The 27009-nt window shown below is 47.1% G+C and overlaps 1 protein-coding gene across 8 annotated transcripts in view; it reads left to right on the top strand.

Moving 5' to 3' along the window:
* The window catches only part of MTUS2 (microtubule associated scaffold protein 2), a 581138-nt gene that overhangs the window by 540906 nt on the left and 13223 nt on the right, over positions 1 to 27009 (top strand). For all 8 annotated transcript variants that reach the window (XM_025874487.2, XM_073894733.1, XM_073894728.1 and 5 more), the window contains 3 exons: positions 14471 to 14685; positions 21773 to 21878; positions 25171 to 25244. In XM_025874487.2, the coding sequence (XP_025730272.1) occupies positions 14471 to 14685; positions 21773 to 21878; positions 25171 to 25244 (395 nt within the window). The remainder of the gene's footprint in view (positions 1 to 14470; positions 14686 to 21772; positions 21879 to 25170; positions 25245 to 27009) is intronic.

The raw sequence follows: 27009 nt of genomic DNA, 5'->3' as shown, positions 1-27009 counted from the left end.
AGCTCAAGCCCAAGTCTGTTGGACACTACAGCTCATGCTCCTGCCACAGAACTTGGAGGAGGTCTCTAACCCAGCGCTGTGTAAAGACAATAAGAGGATTAACCAAGAATGACAGAATAACTGAGGAACTTCCTTAACTGCAAGTATGTCATAACTTGTCTTAAGAGCTACAAGGTGGAATCTGATATGAATCTCCAGCTGTCCCCTACTGAGGACACCTGTAGCCTTATTGAGGCCAGCTGGATGGCTCCTCCACCCTAGCTGGGATCCTGCTGACCTAGTGCTAAGCCCCACGCTGTCCATCTTCAGGCCACTATGTGCTAAGACTCCCTGTCTCTCCCAGTGCCCTCTGAGTTTGAACTTGCTCAAAGTCACTTTAAGAACCACCTATATCTAGCAGATGCATCCCACTGAGGCTTGTCACGTATAGCAGGCACTGCACAGGCCGCTACCACCTGACTCGCTCCTTATTTATTGCCAGAGATAGTAACCCCTTCGTATCTCCATCATCAAGGAATCTTCTGTCTTTCTCTAATAGGAGGGACTGTGCTCATGCACAAAGGTTCTCCACAATCTCTGAGCAGCAGAGGGAGGTTGGGCAGGAAGCCAAAATAAAAGTACCCCCCTTCACATCACATTGTCCAGCAGCACAGCTGTCTTGGTATTTTCTGCATTATTCTATGAAATGGCACAGGTGCAGGTATCTCTATTTGTACACTTTATACCTGGCAATCAGGTAGGCTGCCCTTAAAATTGTAACCTTTTCATGATATTGTTGGGTTCTGTTTGGGATTACACACCCAGCCCCTATTTCCTACCCTGTAGAGGGGTCAGTGTGATTCATCGTCTGGTCTCACCTAGATTTTATTTTATTTTCTCTAACTTGCTGTTCTTTCCATCTTCGTATTCTAAAGCTCATCAGTCACTCCTCCTTTTACTCGACCAGCTCATAAAGCCAGATCCACCCCCATCCTCCATGCTGACTCCTCAGCCCACCTCACAGCCTGCAGGCCTGGTGCAGGTGTCTTGGTCTAGACTGGCTGCTTCAGTGCCACACATCCTCACCGAACGCTAAGTGTGGACAAAGGGCGTACTTGTAGGTTTTCAGTCCTGGGAATTTTTACTTTATCAATAGCCTTGAAGTCAGCTCCTTACTCACCTAGCAGTTGTGTGCTCAGAGAGAGGAGCGCCACTAAGGATGACATCTCACCTCCTGCATGCCCTCAGGTACCCCATGGACCTCAGACAGCGCTTCTCATAGGAATCTCCTGGGATCTTGGTCACCCGCAGGTTCTGAATCAGTCAGTCTGAGCTAGGCCTGGGCTTCTGCTTTTCTAACAAGCCCCCGGGTGAGTGGACCACACTCTGAGCAGGAAGGCATCAGCACACCGCCTGGTGAGGGCCAGCCTTGAGCCAGCCAGACACTATGCTGGGTGCTCCACACATAAACCATATTTCATCCTGGCTCTGCTCTGTGAGGTACAGCTGTCTTCATTTTTTATTTGAAGGTCATTTTTCTGAATGTTCCCTCAGTTTTGGTGACTATAGATTAGAACAGTCTGCATGTTGGCAAGAAGCCGCCACCATGGATGTCATGATTCCCTTGGATACAGCGAGGTGGCTGTTCTATGCAAGACACGTCCCAGGGGACACTGTTGCCAATTAAATGGGGTTCGCCCCTACGGTAGAGACACCAACCCAGGAACCGGGATAACTTGGAGTCTGAAGGTGAGAACACTCCAGGCATCCTGAAAGAGGAGTGGCTTCCCATGCTGCCTTCTCCTTGGCTGGCTGACTCTGCAGGAAGTGATCCCTCAGCCTTGTTCAAGAAAGCACGTGTTTATGGAAAGCTGCCTGGCGTTGTGCTAAGTGGTGTGGGAGTCCACTGATAAAGGCAACGGGGCTAGCCAGGGCATCAGGCAGGTATTTCCATTAATCCTAAACCCACTCTTGGGCAATTGCATATTGCCTAAAAACTTTGCTTCTTCTGTGTCTGTGCCTAAAAATTCGCAGATAGGAAGGATTTGAGGTGGTCCATTTTGTTCCTTAGAATTGATTTGATGTATTTGGTAGTAATGAAGAGAGGCTGAGATGAGTTAATAGGGAAATGCCCATCTTTTAAAAAATTAACTCCTGAAGATTTAAAACATTAATCCTCCATTCCTGTGAAAAAGTAAAGGCAATAAAGCCTTGGACAGAAAATAAAAATGATCATAGGTCTGGGAAAACCTCAGAAAGCTATCTCCCAAATCCTGTGAAGAACACAGAATACCCAAGGCCTGGTGATGCATGCATTTGACAACCTGAAGGAAGAAATGAATATATTTATGCCGATTACTGCCAAATGCATTAAAATACATTATCTAGTGGCCGGTTGATCTTCATACCCACCTAGGAGTGGGGGCCACCCAAACTCTGGGACAGAAGATTGAAGTTAGCAACTTGCTATAGAATAGGGTCACTCCAAGCTGTGGAGCTTCTTCAAGGATAGGGTCCTGGGGAGTTCATTTTCTAGAAATCTCTGTAGGTCAAGTTCTCCACAGTGAATAGCAGCCCAGAACTTCAGCTTATGCTCTGTTTAAACATTTTTCAGGACATTATTAACAGTTCCTTCTAAAAGGGATGTTCAACATGGAGAGGATGTTACTTGTATAATTTATGTAACAAGTACTAATTTAAGATAAAATTAAAGGGTCATCTTTTCAATGCCATTTTGCAAGGAGAAGAAAAAACTAAAAGCAGTGAATACTCCCTGCAACCACACAAAGCCATTACCTGTCCCATCTACAGCTGGGCCTTCAGGACAGTCGCTGTGGAGTGTGTTAGATGAGCGTGTGCCCTGGAGATGCCTTTAAAACTCCGCAAGCCCAAATTAACCTGGAGGAAAGAAAGAACCGACTCTGTGCAAAAACCATTTCCCCATCAAGCCATTTCCTCCTGATGGGCAGTAATGTTATTAGCCCTCATGTAGACAGCATTGTTTTGCTTTTCAAAACATATGATTATAACCACCCTCTTAATTCCATTTCCTCATTTGCCTCCATAAATCATCCTTGTGTTTTTCTCCTCTCCCACCAAGAAACTTACCTACACACATTGCACATTATATTCACCTTCGGGATCAGTCAGTATCCATTTGTTGAAATGCTCATCCTTTGTCTTAAAGAACACATAAAAATGGCACGAGGTATTTCTTACTGTGAAAGAGTCTTACTAACTGGGATTTCTCTATCTTTTTTCCTTATATCTCTTTGTTTCCCCTTCTTCCAAAATGTAAGGCAGAAATGCAGTCCAGTTATTACTGGAAAGAGCACTCTCGAGATTCCCATGGATCGAATCCTGACTGTCCCTCTCTAGCTGTGTCAACGTGGACAAGTGACTTCACCCCTCAGAACCCCTGTTTCCTCTTCTATAAAATCAGAACAGAAATGCCTGCTTTGCCCAGCTTTGAAATTTGCTGGGAAGATTAAACAAGGTAGTATTGTGCGCTAAAGAACTTTATAATGAAAACACATACAAATGCCAAGCATTGATATCACTCTTAATGTCTCATGTCATGGAGATGAGTGATTGTGTACATTTTTCCTACAGATGAAGTTTATATCTTTAGGGGACCATGGGGGGGATCATAACAAAAAATGATATACTCTTCCCTGTCCTCTTCAGGGGAAGACTCTTCTTGATGACCTGGGTCACCATTACAATATCCATAGAATTCTAGAATGCTAGGACGGAAGGGGGCTTAGCACTCAAAGTGCCCGTAGTAATCGGTCTGCGAGGACTGCTGTAGCAAAACACCACAGACCGGGGGCCTTAAGCCACAGAAATTTCTTTCCCCATAATTCTGGAGGCTGGACGTCCAGAGCAGGGAGCCCCGGGGTTGCTTTCTGCTGAGGCCCCTCTCCTTGGCTTGCAGGTGGATGTCTTGTTGTGTCCTCACCTGCCCTCTGAACATGTGCATCTCTGCTATCTCTTCCTCTTCTTAGAAGGACATCAGTCCCTCTGAAAAATCCTTATTTTCACTTAATCACCTCTTCAAGGTCCCTATCTCCAAAAGCAGTTACATCCTGAGGTGTACGGGGGGCTAGGATTTCAACATATGATTTGGGGGATCAGGGACACAATTCAGCCCAGAACAGTGCTGTACCCAACCTCTTCATTTTATAGACGAGAATGTTGAAACCCAGAGAGGTTGAGCAAGATGCTAAAACTCCCACAGCAGGTGTCCACAGAAGCTGGAGCTGAGCCCCATCTGGAGGCCAGTGCTCCCCCCCGGCGCCCCCGCTTCCCCTTGAAGGCTGCTCGCAGCCCGTGTCCCCTCTCCTCCCCAGGCGCCACGCTGCTTTCCCCCTGGACTTGCGCTTCTCCCCTGCGCCCCCGGCCCCCACCACCATCCTCACCTTCTGGTGTGTGGGAACTCTGCTCTTCAGGGTCCAGGGCGCAGGAAGACTTGTTCACTATTAGTCCTGGGTGGAAGTGTCCGTGGTGCGGAGGGGGCTTTAGTGCAATGCTTTGGCACGTCATGACATGTGTTTGGGAATCTTGGGGTCTCTTATACATCATCATCCAGTTTGAGGGCTGTGGTCCCAAAGTTTGACCCACCGGTAAGTAAAATGTTCAGGCACTTTCAAACACACCTTGGGAAGACACCTTTAAGTCACATAGCTGTCAAAACTCCTAACATCTGGAAAATGCTCTTTCTCTTAACACGGCCAGATCTGGCGGATTCTTCCAGGAACCATGTCCACCCCCGCAGGGAGAAAAGCACGTCTGTCAAACTGCCCCTATTCCCTGGGAGAGATTTAATAACTAGAGTCTATCCCGAGGTGTCAGGCTTTGAACACCTCAACACTTTTGTAAAATAGACCACAGCGTACGAACCACTCTCACACAACGCCTCATCGTTCATCATTAAAGTGGCTTGTCAAAATTCAGGGTCCTGAGTTTTGTGTTTTTCAACAAAATCCAGGAAAGCCCTTCCTGTGTACAGTGGACCAGGGGAGAATCCCCCCAGAGCATTTGTGAACTGCTGGCCCTCAGATGTGTATGAATTCATCTATGAATCCAGGAAAGGTTTGTTTGGTGCCTAATGCCTGGTGTTTCTTCCCAGGGGGACTCCTCCTATGTTCCCATCTCCTGAAATGGCACCACCAGCCCCCGCTGCTCAGACCGGTCGCCCGATTCATGCTTCCCGACTTCCCTCATCTCCCTCCTGCACTCCACGAGCACGTCAAGGTGGCTTTGCCTCCCCAATGCAGCGCACATCCATCCATTCCTCAGCCTGTTGTAGCCTCAGTCCCCGTCACCATGAACTCCGCCTGGACTCCACACGCACCCTCCTCATTGTTTTCTTGTCCCCACCTTGCCTCCAGCACTCCGTTCTCCACACAGCTGCCAGAGGGATCTTGTAAAAGCTTGCTTGGCCCTTGTTATCCCCTCTTCGAGACTGTCTGCGCTTCCCACTGTACCAGAGCAGACCTCCAACTCCTCCCCAGAGACCACAGGCTCTGTATGACCTGACCCTGCCTGTCTCTTGAACTTCACCTCCCTCCACTCTCCCTGTCACGGACACTCGAGCCCCATGGCAGTCCTTCTGTTCCTTATGTACTCCGAAACGTTCTGGGCTCAGGACCTTTGCATTTGCGGATCCTCCACATGAGACGCCCTCCCTCCAGCTCTCAGCGCTCTGCCTCTTTCTCGTCATTCACAGCTAACTGGATGCTGTCTTCCCAGAGGGACCTCCCTTGTCCATCCCAGCTCCGCCTAACCTGCCCTTTCCTGGTCCTTTGCTAGCGCCGTCCTTCTTTTACTTCTCTGCAGTTATTGAAAGCTTTAGCTATCTAAAATGTTGCTATTTAAAAGTTTTGCTCATTTTATTTATTTGCCCCCATGACCGTGTCTTGTTCACACTGTGCCTAGGATGGGGGGGGGGGTGTGGCACACGGCGGGTGCTCGGTAAGTTTAGTTACTGTCTATTGACTGTCGGCCTGCCTACGGATAGGACCCTGTCCCCCTGGTAGGGACACAGACAGGTAAAGAGATGCAATTCAGAACAGTGAGCGCCTGCTCTGTCGGGCCTAGCCCACTCGCACGGTGGCCTCGGCCCAGGCAGTTGCCCTTTCTCAGCCCCCGCCTGCTCCCTGCAAACGGAGATCATCAGGCTCTTACTGGACACCTAATAGGGTTACAGTGGGTAATAGAACCCACCTAGGTGGTGCCGGACAGGTCGGGTGCAGGCTGTGATTTACACAGCGCGAGTGCCCATTCTGTCCCCAGGCCCCGGAGGCGCTGCCCGGACCTGCAAAGCTGACAGGAGCCCCAGGACTCTCTGACTCCTTCTGTCTCATTTCTACTCTGTACCTGATCCTTTTGTGTTCCGTTTCCAGCCCCTCCTTTTCTCTCTCCTTGACATTTTCATCAGAAGGAAGCTCTTACAGAGAAACTGAGGGTAGGGCTGTGAAGGACAGTGTGGCCAGGACCCCGGCAGCGTGTTTGCAGACCAATCCTGTTTGCCTCCCGCCTGTCACAGTGATCTGACAAGTGTAGACAAAGGCATTCGCCACCAGAGGGCATATTTTCAGGCAGTATGGCTCTCCCTAGTGGGCACTGGTTTGTTACAGAATCACTGCCATCCAAAAAACCTCACAGCATGAAAATGCTCATAAACTTTAACCCCGTGTAATTCCACTCTTGGGGATTTAGCCTAATGAAAAAAGCAAAATAATATATGAGTGACACAGACCAAATTTCCAGCAATAAGGACATATCAATTGTAGTGAGAATCTAAGGTAGCCATGAAAATGCATCTGCAATCACGCATCTGCAACAACGATGAAGGGATGATACAACTGAAAGTTTCATCTTTTTTTGTAGTGAGATTATGGGTAATTTTTAATTTTTTTTTCCTTGAAACTTATGTCTGTTTAATTACCCCCCACCTCCCAAAGAAACAACTTCATCATCTCTGTAACTGTGGGATCCCCCTCCATCTGTATGTGACGACGGGGACTGCATTAGTTACGTGGGGCTGCACTTGCCGAGTCCTGCAGGCTGGGGGGGCTTAAACAACAGAAATCCATTTTCTCTCGGTCCTGGAGGCTGGTAGTGCTAGATCAAGGGGTTGGCAGAGTGGTCATTCTGAGGCTCTCTCCTCTTGGGTTTTACAGATGGGCACCTTCTCCCTGTCACATCATTTTCCTTCCATAGGCGTCCGTGTCCTATAAAGACACCAGTCATATTAGATCAGAGCCAACCCTAATGCCCTCGTTTCAACTTCACTGCCTTTGTGAAAATCCTGTCTCCAAACATGGTCACATCCTGAGGTACTGGACGTTAACACTTCAACATATGAATTCAGTGACTATTATAAGACTTATATACTGACATAGAACATACTAGTATACTTACATACTTGTTATGTACTTATTATATACTTATTATGTACTTATTAAGGATATTAGTGAGTAATATGCTTACTGTTAATACTTATACTATTATAATACTTATATACTGTATAAATACTTATTTATACAGAGTATCATTTCTTTATGTTTATTTATTTTAAAGATTTTATTTATTTATTTGTCAGAGAGAGAGAGAGAGAGCACGAGCACAAGTAGGGGGAGCGGCAGGCTCCCCGCTGAGCAGGGAGCCTGATGCGGGGCTTGATCCCAGGGGCTCTGGGATCGTGACCTGAGCCCAAGGCAGGCACTTAACCGACTGAGCCACCCAGGCACCCCTCATTTCTTTATATTTAGATGATTTTGTAATTGTTACAGCTAAAGCACTCCCTATGATGCAAAAGGCAGTGTAATATTATTCCTTACGCTTTTGTCATGAGCTGTAGAGCCAGAACTGTGTTTACCCATCTTTGCTACCTCTTTGGCAAAACAATAAAAAGTTGCAATTATTCAAAAGACATTTTGGGCAATTGTTTAAAGAAACTTGATCTTACTCACTGAGTTCTCCTCTCAGTTGATTTATGAACTGTGGTCCTCACAGTATGTTTTTACAAATGGTGCCACAGCAGTGTCCTCTGCCGGTGTCCCAAGGATCGCTACATCTTCATGTGTCACGCTCATGAGCTGATAGATCGGTATCGTGGTATTATGTATGTCTGAGGATGTGCTAAATGCAGCTTTAATAATATTATATAGTACTATAATATATATATATATACACATACACACCACTGTATATATTCTTACATACATCCCCCTATATGTTCAGTTATTTAAAACTGCACAATAGATTCTAATCCTGCTTTTGCTTCTCAGACTCATGCTTGTGAGTTACAAGTGTTATATTTTCTTAGCCAATCAAAATCCTGTTATTCTTGAAATTATTGTCTCAGCTTCCTAGGTTCTAAGAATTTATTATTATGGTGTTTGCCTCTACACTATGAAGTACCAAATGCTTTCACATGAATAGAAATAAAGAACGAATGAATGAAAGTAAGACTCTAGATGTTGTGTAACGCTACTAAATAAGCCTGCATTAATCTCTGTCTGCAAAATGCCCGAACAGATATATTTTTGAAGATTTACCAGAAGAAAGAGGATATTTATTTCTTTGGAGACTCCATTATTGGAGCTGTCCTCCTTGGGCCCCCAGCTGCTCTTCCTACCCAATATCTTCTGCAGGCGCAGGGCTTACAACATGGAGGCATGGAAAAAATAGAAGTATCACCTCGCTTGTACCTAATAGCGCCTGGGAATTTGGGGATTAGAGCTCTATGTGAAAAAAATGATTACTTTGCCACTTTATAGACAGCAAAACTGAGGCCTTCACAGCTCATGATTTAGTGCAGTTCAGGGACAGCTCTGGGGTGAAAACCAATCATCTCTGAGCCCCCAGATAGATTGCCAGGCCCATGAATCATCCTGCCACTAATATAAATAAAATAGCAGTAGATAGAAGAGTCTTGTTAATTCTGACCACGGGATACCATAACCTTTTCAAACCCTGTCTTCTTAATTATGATAGTAATTTTTTTAAAAGATTTTATTTATTTATTTGTCAGAGAGAGAGAGAGCACAAGCAGGGGGAGCGGCAGGGAGAGGGAGAGGGAGAAGCAGGCTCCCTCCACCTGGGAGCCTGATGCAGGGCTCGATCCCAGGACTCTGGGATCACGACCTGAGCCGAAGGCAGACACTTAACCAACTGTGGTCAAATCCTGCTTTTGCTTTTCAAACTCATGCTTGTGAATTACAAGTGTTATATTTTCGCCACCCAGGCATCCCGATTATGATAGTACTTTTTAAATGTTTTTTTTTAACTTTTAAAACATGTGAACAAATAATAGGGTTTTTTTTAAATTAAATGCTTATTGTTGCAGGTGTTCATTGGGCAGTGAGTCCTATAATTAAACACACAATCTCCGGAGGGAAGAGAAGTGGAAATACGGATACATTTTCATTACAAACAGAATTACACCATCACACTGTTTCTGCATCTTGCCTTTGTTTGTTTAACAATATGTTACAGGTATCATTCCATGATGGCACAAAAAGATTTACCTTATTTTTTACTGGTTACCTATACTGCTTTGTATATAGGATTTGTCCTATATGTATATTGGATTTATCATTTCTATAACTAGCCCACACTACTTCCCTAAAGCAAATCCCGCTGTAGTAATCATCCAAGATCCACTTTGTGCACTTGCAAAATTGTTGGCTTCAAAGGCATGCATCATGTCATTTCTTTCTCCAGTGTAACTGATTAGTTTTCATTTGTTTCTTTACCTTTTTATCTGTTTCATTCCAGCTACACAATCTGTAGAGTCAACTTACTGCCTTGATTTTCTGGAATTAACGACACTGATAAGACTACATAGTAAATAAAATTTTCCCATACAAAATAACATTTATCAAAACCCAAATTCATGATTAACATGTTTTATTATTTTCATGTGAGTTTTAGATGCTCAATCTTTCTCAGGTTACGAGGCAGTAAGAGCGGTTAAGTTCTGTCATACTCCGCATGTATCAGGGTGTGTGTGCATGTGTGTGCGTGTGTAGTGTAGTGGTGGGGTTTGCATTTCTGTTTCATTTTGCCAGCATACATCCTCATCCTTCTTATACAGTTTTCAAATCAGAATATGACCTTTCCTCCTATAAAAACATCTACATTTTATCCTCTGAGGTATTTTCCCTGTCATGTTATTTTTTAAATTTTTTCCCTTTTTTGTAAAACCTTTATTGAGATAGAATTCACATACGTTACAGTTCACCATTTAAACTGTACAATTCAGTGGTTTTTAGTGTATCCAGAGTTGTGCAATTGTCACCACAGTCTGTTTAGAACGTTTTCATCACCGCCCCAAAACAGCCGTGCCCTTTCGCTGTCACCCCCAAATGCTCTTGTCCCTTGCATGTAAATGTTGAGAGACATTTTTGCCCTCCAAAGCGGCTTATCCATCACATTCCCACGAACGGTCCATTGGATGCTACTTTCCTCAGACCCTCCCGGTTATCAGAATATTTCATCTTTCTCAGCCTTTAGTTGGAAATTGTTTCTTACTTTGGTTTCCGTGTACTTCATCACGAATGGTGCTGACTGTCATGATCTTTTGGCAGTTTGTGTCACCTGTCTGTGCACTGCTTTGTAGACCTACTTGAAATAAAAGCAAACATATTGTCGCTGCTTTGTCCCCATCCACTGGTTCATGCTATATGGGACAAAGACCACTATGAAGTCAGTCCACCCAAATTACGGAAACAAGAGTATCCTCCAAGGAGGCCTCGAGCACCCAGAAACCCTACCTGGGGCTACCTCTGTATCCCCGGGCATCACCTAGTGGCATCCATCTTCGTTTTGTAGGATGAGTCCCGTCCGTCCCCCATTGTGGGTACAATTACTGCTCCTCTGTTTCCCTCCATTTTTTAAAAAAATATTTATTTATTTATTTATTTATTTATTTATTTATTTATTTATTTATTTATTTTAGAGAGAGAGCACACGCAAGCTAGGGGAAGGGCCGAGAGAGAGAAACTCAAGCAGACTCCATGCTGAGCACAGAGCCTGATGTGGGGCTCAGTCTCAGGACCCTGAGATCGTGACCAGGGCCGAAATTGAGAGCCAGATGCTGAGCCAGCTGAGCCACTCAGGCACCCCTCTATTTGCCTCAATTTGACTTTGTCTCAATCCATCAATCACTATTTTTTAAATGGACATTCCATGGTTTTTGTTCTATGCTATTAAAAAAAAAAAAAATCTAGTCACCCCAGGGGGTGCCTGGGTGGCTCAGTCAGTTAAGCGACTGCCTTTAGCTCAGGTCATGATTTCAGGTCCTGGGATCGAGCCCCGCATCAGGCTCCCAGCTCAGCGGGGAGTCTGCTTCTCCCTCTGCCTCTGCTCCCCTCCCCCACATACACACTCACGCTCTCTTGCTCTCTCTCTTTCTCAAATAAATAAAATCTTTTAAAAAATTAAAAAAATAAAATAAAATCCAGTCACCCCAGGTTAATCCTGTCTTTGTATATACCTTTTACCTGGTCTGTGGATCCTGATAGTTTTTTTCACCAGCTAAATTCCTTGGTGAAACCCCTACCAACTTTCCCTGGCTGGAGGGTCTTTGGGAAAAGCCAGAGCTAGGCTAATACAGCCAGTGAGCCAGAACTTCCGGGAGCAAGCATTTTCCCACTGCTGCTTCCAGACCTGAGCCCCTTTGGCCGATAGCTACTGTCAGGTCCTTTTTATAGGAACCGTAGCCTGCAGCGATCAGATGTAAGGGAGAACCCTCAACCTTTTTCCACCGTGACCTGATCACCAGGCACCAGAAAGCCTCAGACTGAGTCTGTTATTCATGCTAGTACTTGTTAGCACCCCCAGCAATCTGCCCTTTAGGTAAACCTCGCCCAGAAGATTCACTCGCGGTGCAGGTGACAACAATATTCAGGGGCATTCCTAGCATATGTGACGCTCTAGATGGACCATCTGTAATACTGCCTCCTCCATACCGCATATCATTTCCCGTGTAACCTTGCAATAATCAGTAATAAGCATTATCTCCCTTACTCACTCCATACACAATTTAAAAAGAAATCTCATTTTTTTTAAAGATTTTATTTATTTATTTGAGAGAAAGAGAGAGAACACGAGAGGGGGGAGGGTCAGAGGGAGAAGCAGACTCCCTGCTGAGCAGGGAGCCCGATGTGGGACTCGATCCCGGGACTCCAGGATCATGACCTGAGCCGAAGGCAGTCGCTTAACCAACTGAGCCACCCAGGCGCCCAAGAAATCTCATTTTTATTGATTAATATTCAAATGAGAACGCAATGCCACTTCTGTGATATTTTCTGCCAAACCTGCGTGACCCGAATCTAGTAATGAGGAATTATCAAACAAACCAGGTTGAGAGACATTCTACAAAATAATAGCCTTTCGACTTTAAAAGTGCCAAGGTCCCGAAAGTCAAGAATAGACCAAGGACTGTCTCAGACTCAAGGAGAGTGAGGAGACCATACAGCTAAATGCAACTTGTGACTCAGAACTGGATCCTTTTTCTAGAAAGGATATTACGGGACAATTGGTGAGGTTTAAAATGGGTCTGAGCACTGGATGGCACCATTGGATCAGTGTTGATGTCCTGATCTTAATGATCATATGGTGGTTGTGTAGGAGAATGTCCTTGTTTGCAGGGAATATACACTAAGGAATTCAGGGTTAGTGAGACAACAGGTCAGCATCTTATTCTCAAATGGTTCAGGGGACAAATGTCATTTGTACAATAATTTGTACTGTACTTCCAAGTTTTCTCTGTGATTTTTATGAAATACAAAAACTATTTTTAAAAACCTCAACAGTAATTGTAGCAATTGTTTAGAACTTAGGCCAACAAAAGACACTTTTGAGGAGGATTATTTTTCACTAACATTTTTCAGAATTGCTGGTACAAGGTAACGTTAAAAGGCAGAGGGCTTTCAAAGTCAGTTGGATTATTGCTATCAAATTCTCTAGGACAGTACGTCCTCTTATTGCCCGCACCTGGAGAGGACAGTGCCCACCATCCCACCCTGGGCTCACCCTGATTACATTGGCAGACCCTGCAAACGACAATTGTGCATCGGAATCCTCCACCTGATGCTGGGACCTGGGACCCTGGGCCAGGTGAAGCAAGAGAACAGGAAGGCCACTGGGGTTTGTCTTAGGCCGCTGGGCTGGCCGGATGCTTACATACTGTCCACATAGGACAACGTGCCTGTGTGGTGTCCAGCCAATCCACCACTCACTTTACCAGCGGGGGAAAAAAAATGTTTTTAAACATCCCAGCCTTGATTAAAGAACTTTTTTAGAGTCAAATGTGACAAAGAAGCCCTTGAATTAGCTGCCTCTTTAGGGTGGGACTTCTGATCAGGGTGTTTCAGATGCTATCTCACTTACGTTGGGTGTGTATTCCTGATCATCCCCCCGCCCCAGGTGTAGACCCCACTTACCCAGCACTTATACCTCATAAAGTAGGTGACCATGTTTCCCCAGCTTGTAGCGCAGAGCGGAGGGCACTTGCGGAACGTGCGTGGTGTGTGCGTGCGCCTTTCTGTGTGTGCTGGGTATAAGCAACTCCATTTGACCTGAGCGTAGAAGATTGTCAAGCTGTTTTTCCTCCTTCTTGAAGGCAGTTTGCAGTGGAGGCAGCGATCTTTAAAATGGAAGCAGTCACTCCCACCTGCAGCCCAAGGGAGGCACAAACGCTAAGCAGAGCAGTGGCGGGGGCAGCAGGCTGGGCCACGGTCCCCATTCCCTGCCCGCGGCACAGGAAGCACACCAGGGCTGTGCCGGGTGGCATGGGGGTATTGAGTGATTAGTCCTTCTGGGGGAGAAGCCTGGTTGTTGGTGAAGCTCCATCACCCCTGCACCTTCTCTGAGGTAGCCCCACCTGGCATTTCAGCCCGAAAGGGAACTGCCTTCAGTATCTGCGTGTCCTCTCTCCCCACCCCAACCCCCCATCCTGTCTCCAGCTTCCAGGTGCACTCAGATCCCAAACCTCGATGGACATGAGTCACCATGGACCTTGTGAAAAGTACATCCTGAGTTCTGCCCCAGGGGCTCTAACCCACTCAAGGTGTGCCTAGGAGCATGCATTTTTAACCAACGCCCAATATTTTGATGGCTGTGGTCTGTGGACTCTCAGAGAAACCCTGCTCTAGAGGGCTTGCGGTCAGAAAGCCCAAATTTGCCTTTACAGCTCTTTTCTCTGCACACCGGAGGACCCTGGGCAAGTCACCCGAGCTCCCTGGGGCTCACGTTCTCGACCTCAACACCCAGGGTCTGTTGTAAGGACCAAATGCAGTAGAAGGCAAAGCGCTTTGCAAACTGCGAAGCTCTACAGAAGAGTAAGAGAATCTTGCCCTGGTTATTACGTTAACCTTGGTGATCTGCCGGTGGGTATTAAAGACACTCGGGCTTGAAGCTTTTGGTGCCGCGTAAGCAGTTTTTCAAAAGGTGTTATTCTCCCCCTCCCTGCCAGCCTTCAACACAGCCAAGTGTGAGAAACTGCAAAAGGAGAAGGAGGACCTGGAGAGGCGGTTTGAGGAGGAGGTGCGGAGGCTGGGCTGGCAGCAGCGGGCAGAGCTGCAGGACCTGGAGGAGAGGCTGCAGCGGCAGTTTGAGGCCGAGATGGTGCGCCTGCAGGAGGAGCACCACGCGCAGCTGCTGCGGATCCGGTGTCAGCACCGGGAGCAGGTCAGTCCGCCCTCGGTGCTCTGTCTCAAGTGGAAGGTGGAGGGGTGCCGGCGCTGCTGCTTTTGCAAGAAGTCCTGCTCCGTAGGTGAGCTTCTGTCAAGTTCACTCTCCGACCTCATTTCTTCCTGCTGTCCCCTCTCTCTTCGCCCCCCCCCCCCCCCCCCCGCCACAGCCACCCTGGCCTCCCTCCCGTGCCTTTCTTCCCAAGCACGCTCCCACCCTGGGGCTTTTGCATTTGCTGTGCCCTCTGCCTGGAAATCTCTCCCTCTAGACATTCCATGGCTTCCTCTTTCCGTCTCATCCAGACCATTCTCCGAAGTCACTTTCTCAGTGAGGCCTTTCTTTATCTAAACTTACAGCCCGTCCCCCACCACCTACCTGCTCTTCCTGTCCTGTCGCTACTCTAGTCGCTTATCGCCGTTGAATGAACTATAAATTGTACTCGGGTCCCCTGTTTCTCATCTGTATATTCCTTGGAGGGCGGTGGTAATCACAAGCAAACGCACCTAGCACTTGTAATGCACCAGGGACTGCTCTTAACTCTCTACCTATACTAATCGTCCATCCTCGCAACAGCCCTGCGACTTGGGTTCCGTTATCGCCCCCATCTTACGGGTGAGAAGACCGACTCCCAGGGGTTAAATAATCTGCCAGAACTCAGAGGGCGGGACCTGGAAAAGCCGGGGAGGAACCCAGGATGCGGTCCAATGCGAAGTTTGAATTGTCGGCCGGGTCTACCCGCGCCAGATGTCTGGTGCCTGACCACCGTGCCTGCCCTCGGCACGCATCTGCTGAATGAAGGAACGAATTCCTCCAGTTAACCTCAGCCCGGCAGTCTTCGTAGAGAGGGTAGTGCTCCCTGGAGCCACTGAGGAGGATTCCCAGGGTCGTGCCGCTCCCCCAAGCCGGCTCCCCTCCGGGACTGTGGCTTGTGCAGCGAGACAGAGGGTCAGCTGCGCTTCCGTGAGAGCTAGCTCGGGCTCCTGTCTCTGCTCTTCCTTCCAGGCCCCCAGGGCTCTGATGCCCTGATGCCCGCCTTCTAACAGGTGTGTTATTTCACATCCCTAAAGTAAACTGGCATTTGTGAAGAGTGCTCTTTAAATCTCAGGTGCACACTGAGTGGCCCTTCATTAGCATGAGTATTTGGGCTGCTCTTCTCGGACAGCTTCCAAATAAATATCCTGAAGGGCAGTCCCTGGAGGCTTGGGAATGCAGGAGGCACAAGAGTCATTTCAGAGTAATAATAAGTACTATTTTTGTCATTTAAAATCTCCCATTGGACAGCCCTTTATTCGGCTTCTCGGGTTAGCATTCTCCTTTTCTAGAGGCCTGTGGAAACCAGACACACCTGCTTGCTTGAGGTGCTTTAGATCCCGAGACCAGGAAACAGAATAGCTGGCAGCTAGAGTTACCTGCTGCTGCTAAGATTAGAAACTGAGCCCCAGCATCTTGCCTCCTAAGCTTGCAGAGCAGAGCTCCCATGAGTAGATATTTGCACCTGTTGCTCTCCACAACCTTCCCGATTTCCTGGCCCCTCAATACATCTCAAATGCGTGCAGAGACCAACTTGTTCTGTGCCTTTGTATCCCTGGACTGTTCACTCCCAGCTTTACACAGAACATGTTTCCCGCTGCATTCATTAAAAGATTTCTGATCTGAAGTTCCGGGTTGGTTGAGAAGATGCCAAGAGGCAGGGAGGTGGTCACTGGCAGGAGAAGGTGCTTTGAGGGAGCCCTCCGAGCAAAAGCTCCTGTCAGGGTGCAGTGTATGGGAACCACAGAGCTGAAGCCACAGCTGAGCAGAGCTCGTTCACTGGTGCAAAGCCACCGGGGGCCTCACGGAGCTTCGCCGGGGCAGGCACACACGCTGGGAGATGTGCTCTCGCCTGGCCTGTGAGCTGGGACACAGCAGCCCGGAAGAGATTTTATACTGGGAGGGATTGGAAAGAAAGAAGGCCCCCAACCTTTCCCCTTGAGAAGGAGTTACATAAGCCACCCAGGAATATTTAAGAAGTGCTCTGTCTTAGGAAGGCTCTGAGTTCTGTTTTTCTCAGTCCTTCCTAATAGCTAATGATTCATTTATACATTCATCCGTGCAAAGAATATTTAACGAATGCCACTGCACGCAAGGCATTATGGCAGGCGACTGGGAGAGATACCAAGATATACAATGTGTGGACGTGCTTGTGTCACAGCCCCAGGTTAGAGATCGGGGAGAGTTCTGAGACAAGTACCCAAGAAACTGTAATACTGGGTGAGAAGTACAGAGGACATGTTTAGGAATTTAGATTACTTCCAGCTATAAGGAAAGGGGAAAGCTTTATGATGGAAATAGCTTCTGAAGACTTTGTATGTGGGTAAGCCTTACCTATGGAAACCCACTGGTTTGGGGGCGGGGGTGCAGGATGGTGATTTAAATCTATGAATTGCTCTGCGGCTCTCCTGACCCTCCCCTTCTCCAGCAGAGAGCATGCAGGCAGTGGCGAGGAAGATGAATCGCACCTCAGTCCAGCATCCCAATTTGCAGACAGAATAAATGCCTGTTGGTCAAGTGCATGACCGCCATGGAGATTTGGATGGTCTGTGGTGTGAGTTACCCACGCGGGAATCTCCACACTCGGTGGGTCTCCCTTACCAGGGATAATTGCACTTGTCAATGCTAACTCCACAGGCAGCAGTATCTCTGTGCTCCTTAAAAATCCTTAAAAATCAAGTTAACCAGTCTGGCTTTTCCTCATGCCCCAGAGCCCCACGGCTGTGGCACTGGGGAGGCCGCGTCAGTTTCGACACGCAGGATTTTCGGGGGCTTTAACTCAACTTGGGAACTCACTGCTAGGGCAGGCTGACCTCTGAATTCACTGCAGGATCTCCCGTAGGACAAATCCAGCCATTCACCCCCCTGGAGGGGCAAAGACTGTCTCTCTCTGCCTACACCTGGAAATCACTTAGGGGAACCTCTGACAAAACACCGCTCCTCGTCTTCACCCCACATGAATTGAATCAGAATTGCTGAGGGGGGCCCGGCTTTGGTGGCCCGTAAAAGCCCCAGGGCCCAGCACTGCAGGTATCCTGGCACAGGCAGCGCCCCGTCCTGCAGTCTCTGGTTAGGGGCACAAGCAGGGGGCATGGTCTTGCCTCTGGGTTTTCCTCAGTGACCTCCAAGGTATGGTAGGACTTTTGATTTTAGAAGTATGACTAAAAGGTGTTTCATTAAAATCAGCTCTCATTCTATAGCTTGCTACACATTAATAGAAGCCAGATTGCCAGAGCTTCCCTTTCTCGAAGCACACAGAACGGATTTTCACTGTAAACACCCATGCTTTTCCCCGTTAGCCGCAAGCGTCGTTGTTTCTCTGTCCAGCTTGCAGTCCTCCCTTCTGGACTGCCTGGGGCTGGTCCCCAAGGATACTTAGCCTCAGAGCCTGGTATCCAGTGACCAGATGTGTGATCTTTGACCCCATTGCTCCCAGACCCTTTGGTAGTTTGTCTTACTCCCTGACCTGGCCCTGAAGTCACTCTCTTCCGGGGGCCACTGGTTCCTAGATGCATTATGGATTCTGCTCAATAAAGTCTGAGGGGAGCCTTTGTTGAAGAGCGGCCGTGCTCGTCCTTTGGAGTTTCCACCGGCCTTGTCTCACATCCAGGACATACTTTCTCCCCTTTCCTGGAGCAATCATCCTTTTAGACTAGCTGGCAGGCTCAGCATCCCCAAGGGTAATCAGAGGCCACTTTGTCCATCATCTTGCATTAGGTCTCTTTGGTCTTGCGCGGCAAGTGTGCAGCTGCAACTACACTCTCCCTAACCAAACAGACTGAGGTCCCCGGGGGCCCAGTGTCTTGCAGGACCAGAGCCCCCTCACGCTGAGGGGAGGCGGCCCAGGGAAGATAGGGCCTTCCGTGCCCAGCTGCCCACGCGCTGGGCTGGAGAGGGGGCAGAGGCGCGGCCCGGGCGCTGTGGCACAGCTGGCGGCCTGCTCGAGTCAGAGCCCAGGATGCTGTACCAAGGACGGAAGGCAAGGAGGGTCTCATCGTTATCTGGAAAGGAACGTGGAGAGAGCCCTGGGGAGAGTAAACATGGGCCGGCTCCCTCTGTCTGATCACATATGAATACAGAGTCTGGGGTGGTGGCAAATGGGAGTTTAATCTGTTTTGGGTTTAATGAGTGAAACCGAGACGACCCAAAGCGCAGGCTTCTTCATTCTAAAGGTCCGTCTTCTCGAAGTGAATTGCCAAAGCCTCCGACAACTGTATTTTGCAAATGGCTAAGTGAGGCAGGCCCCACAGCTGTATTCTTACCCCTCTGAGGGTGGTTTTCCCAAGCCTTTGCTCTGCTGTAATTCAGCCTGATATAGTTTAGTTCCTTTTGTCTCTGGGTGATCTGTGCACAAGATGACCTTGTGTTTCCCTTTGTTCACCTTGTCTGAATCTCCTCTTCAGAAAGTTTCCAGTCTTCTTAGGCTGAGAGCCCTTACTGGCTGCTTCAGAGTGCGAGCCCGTGCTCCAGAAATAAGCCAGGAGCCATGGCAGATGTTGTGGGGATTAATACCATGACAACGGAGAGGATGCCAAGAGTGGACAGCCCTTTCCTCGTATTCTTTAAAAACCATAAAGATGTATAGAAATTACTGAAATTATTAAATTACTGAAGAGTAAGGATTATTGTGCCCAAATTTTGGCTCATTGACTCTCTCTGGTTTCCTTCGAAATGTATTGGGCATTCCACTCTTTGCATACGGCCTTTCAGAGTTAGGGACTTAGTATTACAATTCATAAAAGCCCCTCTGAGAGGCCATCACAGAGAGATCATGCCCTTACATCACCCTGAATGTATTGGGGGCGGTGTGTTATCACCAGTAAGTCAAAGACCTGCCTTCCAACAAACCAGAAGGGCGTATGTTTAGCCACAAACATAGTGTAGCATTGCCAATCAGGGCAAGTCCAGCTCCAGAGACATGCGGGACTTTTCTGGAACCTAGCCCTTCCATTCATCTGTCTTTCCTGAAACTACCCATGGCAATCTGTATAAAAGCCCAAAAAATTAGAATCATACCAAAGACTGATGAAAGATTTTTCTTTATTCTGAACTGGGTAATGTAAGTCCAAATAATGTGTGGGTACTTGTTTCTACAGTGGTGCTATGGGCTTAGCTGACATCAGTAATAAAGCAGAAAGAAAGATATTTCCATTTTTTTAAGTCAGTGATTTATTTTTCCAAGAGACTAAAAGACTCTGGACAAAGATGCCATAAAAACCTCATATAAACAGGATTTGGACAGTTAAATGCTGTGGTAATCAGCCTTTCTGCTGAGCGCATTCATAGCTCTGAGCCTTAAGTAAAATATTGTTTAATCAAGAATGACCAGTAAATAAAAGTGAATCATTGCACACCATGTCCGTTTGCATTTTATCATGCAGCTTTCCTAACACGGTGGAGTTCGTTGTTGGTTTTGCCAGAAATATTTCTTTTTTAATGGATGAAGTTCTCACTTTCCATAGGAGAGAGGAGTCAGACAAATTATCCTACACAATTACACTATCCAGAATGGGAATCCATCCCATTTTAAAATAAAAAATACTCAGATGCATCCACTTCGCAAGTGGGCTTCCTTTCTTGTGGAGAGCACTTCCTCCCTTCAAATCAAAGGTCAGCCTGTGAATTATCCCCAGAAAAAGGAGGGACTCTAAGAGATGGCTGAATATTACCTGCTAGAAGTAGTGTGTTCTTACCTGGTCCATCAAAGAGCTTCAGGCTCTGGGCCCATTTCTTGGTTCAGTGTTTCTCAAATGCCAGGTTTTGATACACTAGTAGGTCGTGAAATAAATTTAGCGGTTTGCAACTGGCATTTTGAAAAACAAAGTAAGATAGAAATTTTAAAACCAGGTTATTTCAAGGAAGAAGGGAAAGGGTTGTCTTAAGGAACTTCGGTTTTGTGTGTGAGTGGGCCCGTGCTCAACGCAAAGTATGGTGGTATTTTTTTAACAATGGTTCACTGACAAAGAATTTGGAAAAACACTATTCTGGTTTGCTACCATGGGGAGAGGTGGTGTTTTGAAATTACTCCTAAAAGTCATCCATTCAAGGTTAAAGCAGCAGCCACAACAATAACAAAAACAGTAAACATATTGGGTGGTGGGGTGGTTTGCAGAGATCAGGAAGGGTGGAAATAAAAATCCTGGACCAGCCGCACTACCTGTGATTACATTCTGGAAATGTGCCTTCAGCCAGAGGAACGGGAGTAGCTCCACGTTGCCGGGGGCGGGGGGGAGTCCAAATTGCAACCTGGAGGTCAAGGTTATGGTGAAGCAGATGTGCTGAGCGCACACAGATCTGCCGGCCTGTCCTGGCGCTGGGGAGAGCATCTTGAGGCATAGGTTGTGGTCTTGCTGGGGCAGGCAACAACGGTGTGTTTGAGAGAGTTTCACCGGTGGAGTCAGACAGGCCTAAGCCGACTACCAGCTCTGCCATTTACGAGTCCTTGGCAAAACATTTCAAACCCTTCTAAGCCTCGGTCTCCTTGTCTGTAAAATGGGCATAAAAATACCCACTTCGTGATGTTGCTGTGAGAGTTAAGTGCAGGAACCAATAGCAGGTGGCTTAATAAAGGTTAGTTCCCTCCGTTTGTCTTGGGTACTAATGCTCCCACCTGCCACGGGGCAACAGAGAGCCGACCATCCAGTAGAGGGCCCTCTTCTTTTCCTTGTCCACCATTGTCTCAGTGATTGGTGCAGAAGGAATGGGAGTGGGAAGGGGATGGGCCGGAAACCAGGCCCTGGGCAGTGAGGAGGTGGCTCAGGCAGCTGTGCCCCACCAGGAGCTGTCAGCATCCTACGGACAGCTGGGCTGAGGTGGTGACTTCCCCGTGACCTCCTCCTGACTCAGGGGCTGCCACAGCATCGCCAGATCCTGGCTCCCCTGCCTTGGCGCAAGGCCAAGACGGCCGTCCTCTCAGCAGAATGGCTTGTCCTTGACGTTTTGGCCACAGACATTTCTACTGGTTGAATTCCACCTGTGTTCTCCAAGCAGCGAGGACACTCCTGCCACCCATTCCCCCATCTCTGTGTGTAACCATAGCTGTGGCCTCCTTCAGGTAGAAGATCTCACAGCCAGCCATGAGGCTGCTCTCCTAGAGATGGAAAATAACCACACGGTAGCCATCGCGATCCTGCAGGATGACCATCACCACAAAGTCCAAGGTAGCTACCAGCCCTGACGTGTGCGGCCATTCGGCCATTCGGGGTGGGCCATGCGAGCCAAACCTGCCGCCCTTCCTCTCTTGCTCCTCTTTTCGTTTTCCCCTCCTCTCTGTCCTGGTGTGTCTTTTGTGTTGCTTTCTATGGAAAGAAGAGATAAAAGATCCAAGATCCATCCAGGTAACTACATTTTTCCTCAGAAACATTTACCTTCAAACTTGCCTGGATATGAGAACCCTGGGGAGCTGTGCCGGGGGACGGACACCTGCCCAGGTCCCACCCGGGGATCTCATGTAGCTGCTGTGGGGTACGTTCTGCACATCATAATTGTTCAGAGTTCCTGAGGTCATTCTGAGAGGTCTCAAAGCTGGAGAACCACTCTTCCAAAGTAGACCTGGAAATCCTGGGCTTTACCTTGTCGTGTCACCTTTTAAAACAAAATGGTGACCCCAAGGTAGGTGCACTTTCCCCACATTTGTGGTGCGTTCAGGGCCACAGCAGCGTCTAACTGGATCTGGGTCTCCACATCTCCTACTCAGACACCACATTCCCCGTGGGCTCAGCAGAGCTCCAAATCTTTCTTTTTACGTTTTTTTGTAACTTTGAATTATCTTTCAGTACATAGAGGTTTTCTGTGAGTCATAACAACAGTAACAACATTTACCAGGTACCACTAAGATTTTTACTTTGAAGCTTTTTTACACTTTTGACATGCATTTCCGTTAGTATATATGATTTATTTTTCAATTTCTCTCCCTACCTCACTTTTTTCCCTAGCTAACTGGTTGTTAAAGCATATTAAAAGCAATAGAATTTAATAAATAGATTAACGAATTTTAAGAATTTGGAAGTTAACATCAGAGTTTTTTTTTTTTAAGATGCATTTATTTATTTTAGAGAGAGACCATGAGAGGGGGGGACAGAGGGAGAGGGAGAGAGAATCTCAAGCAGACTCCATGCTGAGCACAGAGCCCGACGTAGGGTTTTATGTCACAACTCTGAGATCACGACCTGAGCTACAAAATCAAGAGTCGGATGCTTTAACCGGCTGTGCCACCCAGGCGCCCCAACATCAGATTTCTTAAAAATTATTTTAAAAATGTTCTTTGTAAACAACAAAGTCTGCTGTGCAACGACCAATACTCATGTTTTGCTTCCCTCAAGCACCAGCCCCGCCACCTCTGGGACTTATTAGTACATGAAGAAGTCCAAGCTGGAGTCAAGGAAGAGTACTTCCCTGAGAACTACTTAAATGTATTACCTGTGTCCTGAGAGCATGTCTCCCACTTAGAGTACTAATTACCACCCTTGGCTGCACATTAGAACCACCTGGGGATTTTTTTTTTTTTTAATACTTATGTGTAGATCCCACTGCAGAGATTCTAATTTAATTGCTTTGGGGTGCAGCCTAGGCATCAGGATTTTTTTTAAAGCTCTCCAGGTGATTCTAACATGCAGCAAAATTTGAGAACCACTGTCTTAGAGCACAGTATTAAGCATGGGACAGAGTGTCATGACCTTAAAATAATGAAATTCATTATGGGTATATAGATACTAGCGATGGTTTATACCATCTCCAGAATAGGTACTAACTTTTATCTTGGGTTTTGGGGATCATCTGCAAGTGTTCTAAAATCCATCACTGCACTGTAGGAAAATTGTCTCTGGAAAGGGAATATGAATGGAAATAGTGCAATGAGCCATGGTGTTGCCTCTTGCTTCTGCATTTTCATAAAAATAGACCAGGTAGATTTTTCTGATGAATGAATCTCACTTAGATACCACATCCAAGGCATTTGAATTATATATAAATGTTATGGCAATGTAGGTGTATTTAATGTTAGGTAAAAAAGTTATTACTATAGTCAGGGCGATGCTTTCCATGACTATTAAAACTAATCATGTAGACAGAGCCAGGTAGACCAGAAGCCTACATAGCTTTATATCAATGAAATCAGCACAAACTTTTTTTTCCCCAAATGTAAATTTCATCTATAAACAACTGGATTTCTTAGAGACTTTCACTGTCATTACTTGAAAGATTTGGGTCAGTGGAAACCACAAAGTCTTTCCTAATTGCAGCTCATGCCAGCCAGAATGATAATTGCTGGCCTCCAAGTGGTCTCCTGTTCTAAGCATGTGATCCTGGCTGATTAATGGGACCTTTCCTCCCTGCAGTTATAACATGAAAACAAATTGCTTGTGTAGCCAGAAGGAGATGCGCTTCACCCAGCTAATAAGACTCTTTCCGTCTGGAGGAAAATAGAATCCATTCACTAATAACTCTTACATGACATCTCTTTCTGCCTAACTTGCAGATTATTACTGGAATGACACTTTTCACAGAATAGAATTGTTCCAGACTCTCTAAGAGGAACCAGTCCAATTAGTCCTTCTTTCTGTCTGAGTGTCTTAATATCATCTCTTTGATCAAGCAAATCTTGAGATCTGTGGTTTCCAAAGTGTGGCCCAGAGGCCACCAATGTATCCTTGCAGACACAGCCCTGGCCCCCTTCACACATCCGTTCCCCAGCAAGCCCAAGCTGACAGGATGGCTGCTAACAGCAACACTGTCCTTGGAAGGCCCCCTTCTTCAGCCCCAGATTGCTGCTTCGTGGTGGAAAGGAGAGTGATTTAACATTGATTACCCAGCTGTTCGACCATGAGGAAAACTTGGAGAATCGCTGAGTATTGTGGAGTATCCAACCAGGCCAGAGTGGTGGTAGAGCAGGTTGTCGGAACGAGTGTGTGTGTGCGTGTGTGTGTGTGTGCGCGTGTGTGTGCGCGCGCGCGTGTGTGTGTGCGCGTGTGTGTGCGTGTGTGTGCGCGTGTGTGCGCGTGTGTGTGCGCGTGTGTGTGCGCATGTGCTCCCGAGCACGATTGTGGGTTGTTGTTTTTTTTAATTTACTTTTTTAGAGAGAGGGAGTGGGGAAGGAGCAGAGGTTGAGAGAATTTTAAGCAGGCTCCACACTCAGCACAAAGCCCAACATGAGGCTTGATCCCACGACCCTGAGATCTGAGCCGAAATCAAGAGTCAGATGCTTAACCAACTGAGCCCCCCAGGCGCCCCTCCACGATTGTGTTGTGTCTGCTTCCCTCCCTCATTTCTCTCCTCCTTCCCTCTTTTTCCTTCTTTGTCCTATTCCCTTCCTCTCTCTTTTGCTGTCTTCTAAATAGCACTACGTATAATTTCGAAGGATGGAGGAGTCTCTAGGCTTCAGTCTGCTATCTACCAGCGTCCCTTATTCACCTACTTTCGAAAGACTAACTTGACCATTTGATCTCTTCTCTCCAGAATTGATGTCTACCCATGAGCTTGAAAAGAAAGAATTGGAAGAAAATTTTGAAAAGCTGCGGCTGTCATTACAGGTTAATATTCATTCTCTTAACTCTGATATCAAAATAATGGCAGCATTGTTATGCCTGTTTGCAGATGTTTATCCAGCACCTACTGTGTACTGGTTCCTGTACTAAGCACTGGGATATAGAGGTAAGTGGGACATGCTCCCTGCCCTTTGGGAAGTTACTGTCCGCTCAGACAGCTGTGACCTAAACAGTGACAGACAACACAAAAGGTAACACGTACTTACATCCAGTGAATACCATTAGTGAGCACACAGCAGTTCCGAGACACTGCTCCCCACTTGCCATGGTCAGAGGGGTACCTGAGCTGTGTCTGAAGGAGAGGGAGGACTTGGGGAGGAGAACATTCTAGGCAGGGGGAAGAAAGGGGTCGTAACAGACAGATGTCACAGGACATGTTCTGGGAATTATAAAAGGGACTTTAATCACCTGGAGGTGAGTGAGATGAAAAGAACCTTCTTTGCCTTCCCCTGCCAACCTGCAGAAAAGGTGGGTCTCAGAGGCCAAGGAGCTGCCTGGCTTCCTTCTGACCTCTCTGGGAAGAATGACGGGTCTCCCCAGTCACGTGCATCTCCCTCCTGCCTTCTAGGGGCCCAGGCCACCCCCAGCCCTAGGGTGGAGCCGCCGGGGAAGCAAGGGTGAGGTCGGTGGCCCCGCTTCCATTCCCGACTAAGGCTGCCTCAATCATAACAAGATTCTTTGTTAAATATTAGGAATACTCACATCTGAAAACTGTGGAAGGTGAGGACTAAAACTATAATACAGAGGCAAAATTTTTGCTTCTTTGATGGTGTCCTTCCCCCGGCAGTGTTCATTGTACAGAGCCTGCCCGCCACGAAAAGAACCCAGGATTGTGGAGAGAGCCAGGGTCACCACTATGGAATGTACTATTCAGAAATTTTAAAATGGGCAACCGCCTGCTGTGAGCCAGCCCCCTCCCTCCCGCCCCAGATCCATCAGTCCGTGGATGGCCCCGCGGAATGCTTGTGCAGTCCTCACATGGCTTAGCCTCAGCACATTAACCCCAAACTGCCCTCGAGTGCCCCACATCCCACACCATCAGATGCACTCCCCCCTCAGGAACACAAACCAGGCCCATACCGTGATGTAACAAAAACCCCTTCTGGTCCAAAACCAAAAGAAGTGAGAGTTTTGTTTCATATGTGAGTCTTCACTCTGCCACTAACATTAAACTGACATGAATTTTACATAGTTTAGTTGTAACTCTCCATGGGCAGAATTCACTGGGGCTGGAGATTATTTGGTACAAAGGGGATGGAATTGCTTAAGCTGAACTTTCTGCGCTACTGGGTGGCTAGAGAAACAGGTCTGGGGACAAGAGAGAGATGTGAGCTTTAAGTTTAAATCCCCAGTGTACCTCCCCTTACCAGCTCTGAAATCATGGACAGTTACATAAGCTCTGTAAACCTTACTTTACTCATCTGTAAAATGGGGGTGATGACAATACCTTTCTCAAGGTGTGAGCAGATTAAGGGAAATAATGGATGTAAAGGGCATAGCACTAGGTTGGCTCATGGTAGATGCTAATAAGTAGCGGCTGTGGCTATGATAATAGTTTCAAGCACTGTTAACACTTACTACCATTTTTGTCACACCATTGGCTAATCCCTGAGTGGCCCATGCTGTGCCGGATCACCAGCTGGGCTTTTCTGCCTCTCAGCTTGACTCAAATGAGCCAACCCAAGTTGAAAAACAGTCTGTTCTGTCTGATTGCTGTGGCACGGTTGTGCCTATGGATCTGTTTCGAGTA

This window comes from Callorhinus ursinus, unplaced genomic scaffold (assembly GCF_003265705.2).
Source record: "Callorhinus ursinus isolate GAN/ISIS: 27379988/994484 unplaced genomic scaffold, GSC_fseal_2.0 scaffold7, whole genome shotgun sequence".
NCBI classification, from domain to species: domain Eukaryota; kingdom Metazoa; phylum Chordata; class Mammalia; order Carnivora; family Otariidae; genus Callorhinus; species Callorhinus ursinus.
The sequence above is the reverse complement of the archived record's forward strand: the minus strand, read 5'-3'. Positions and strand labels throughout refer to the sequence as shown.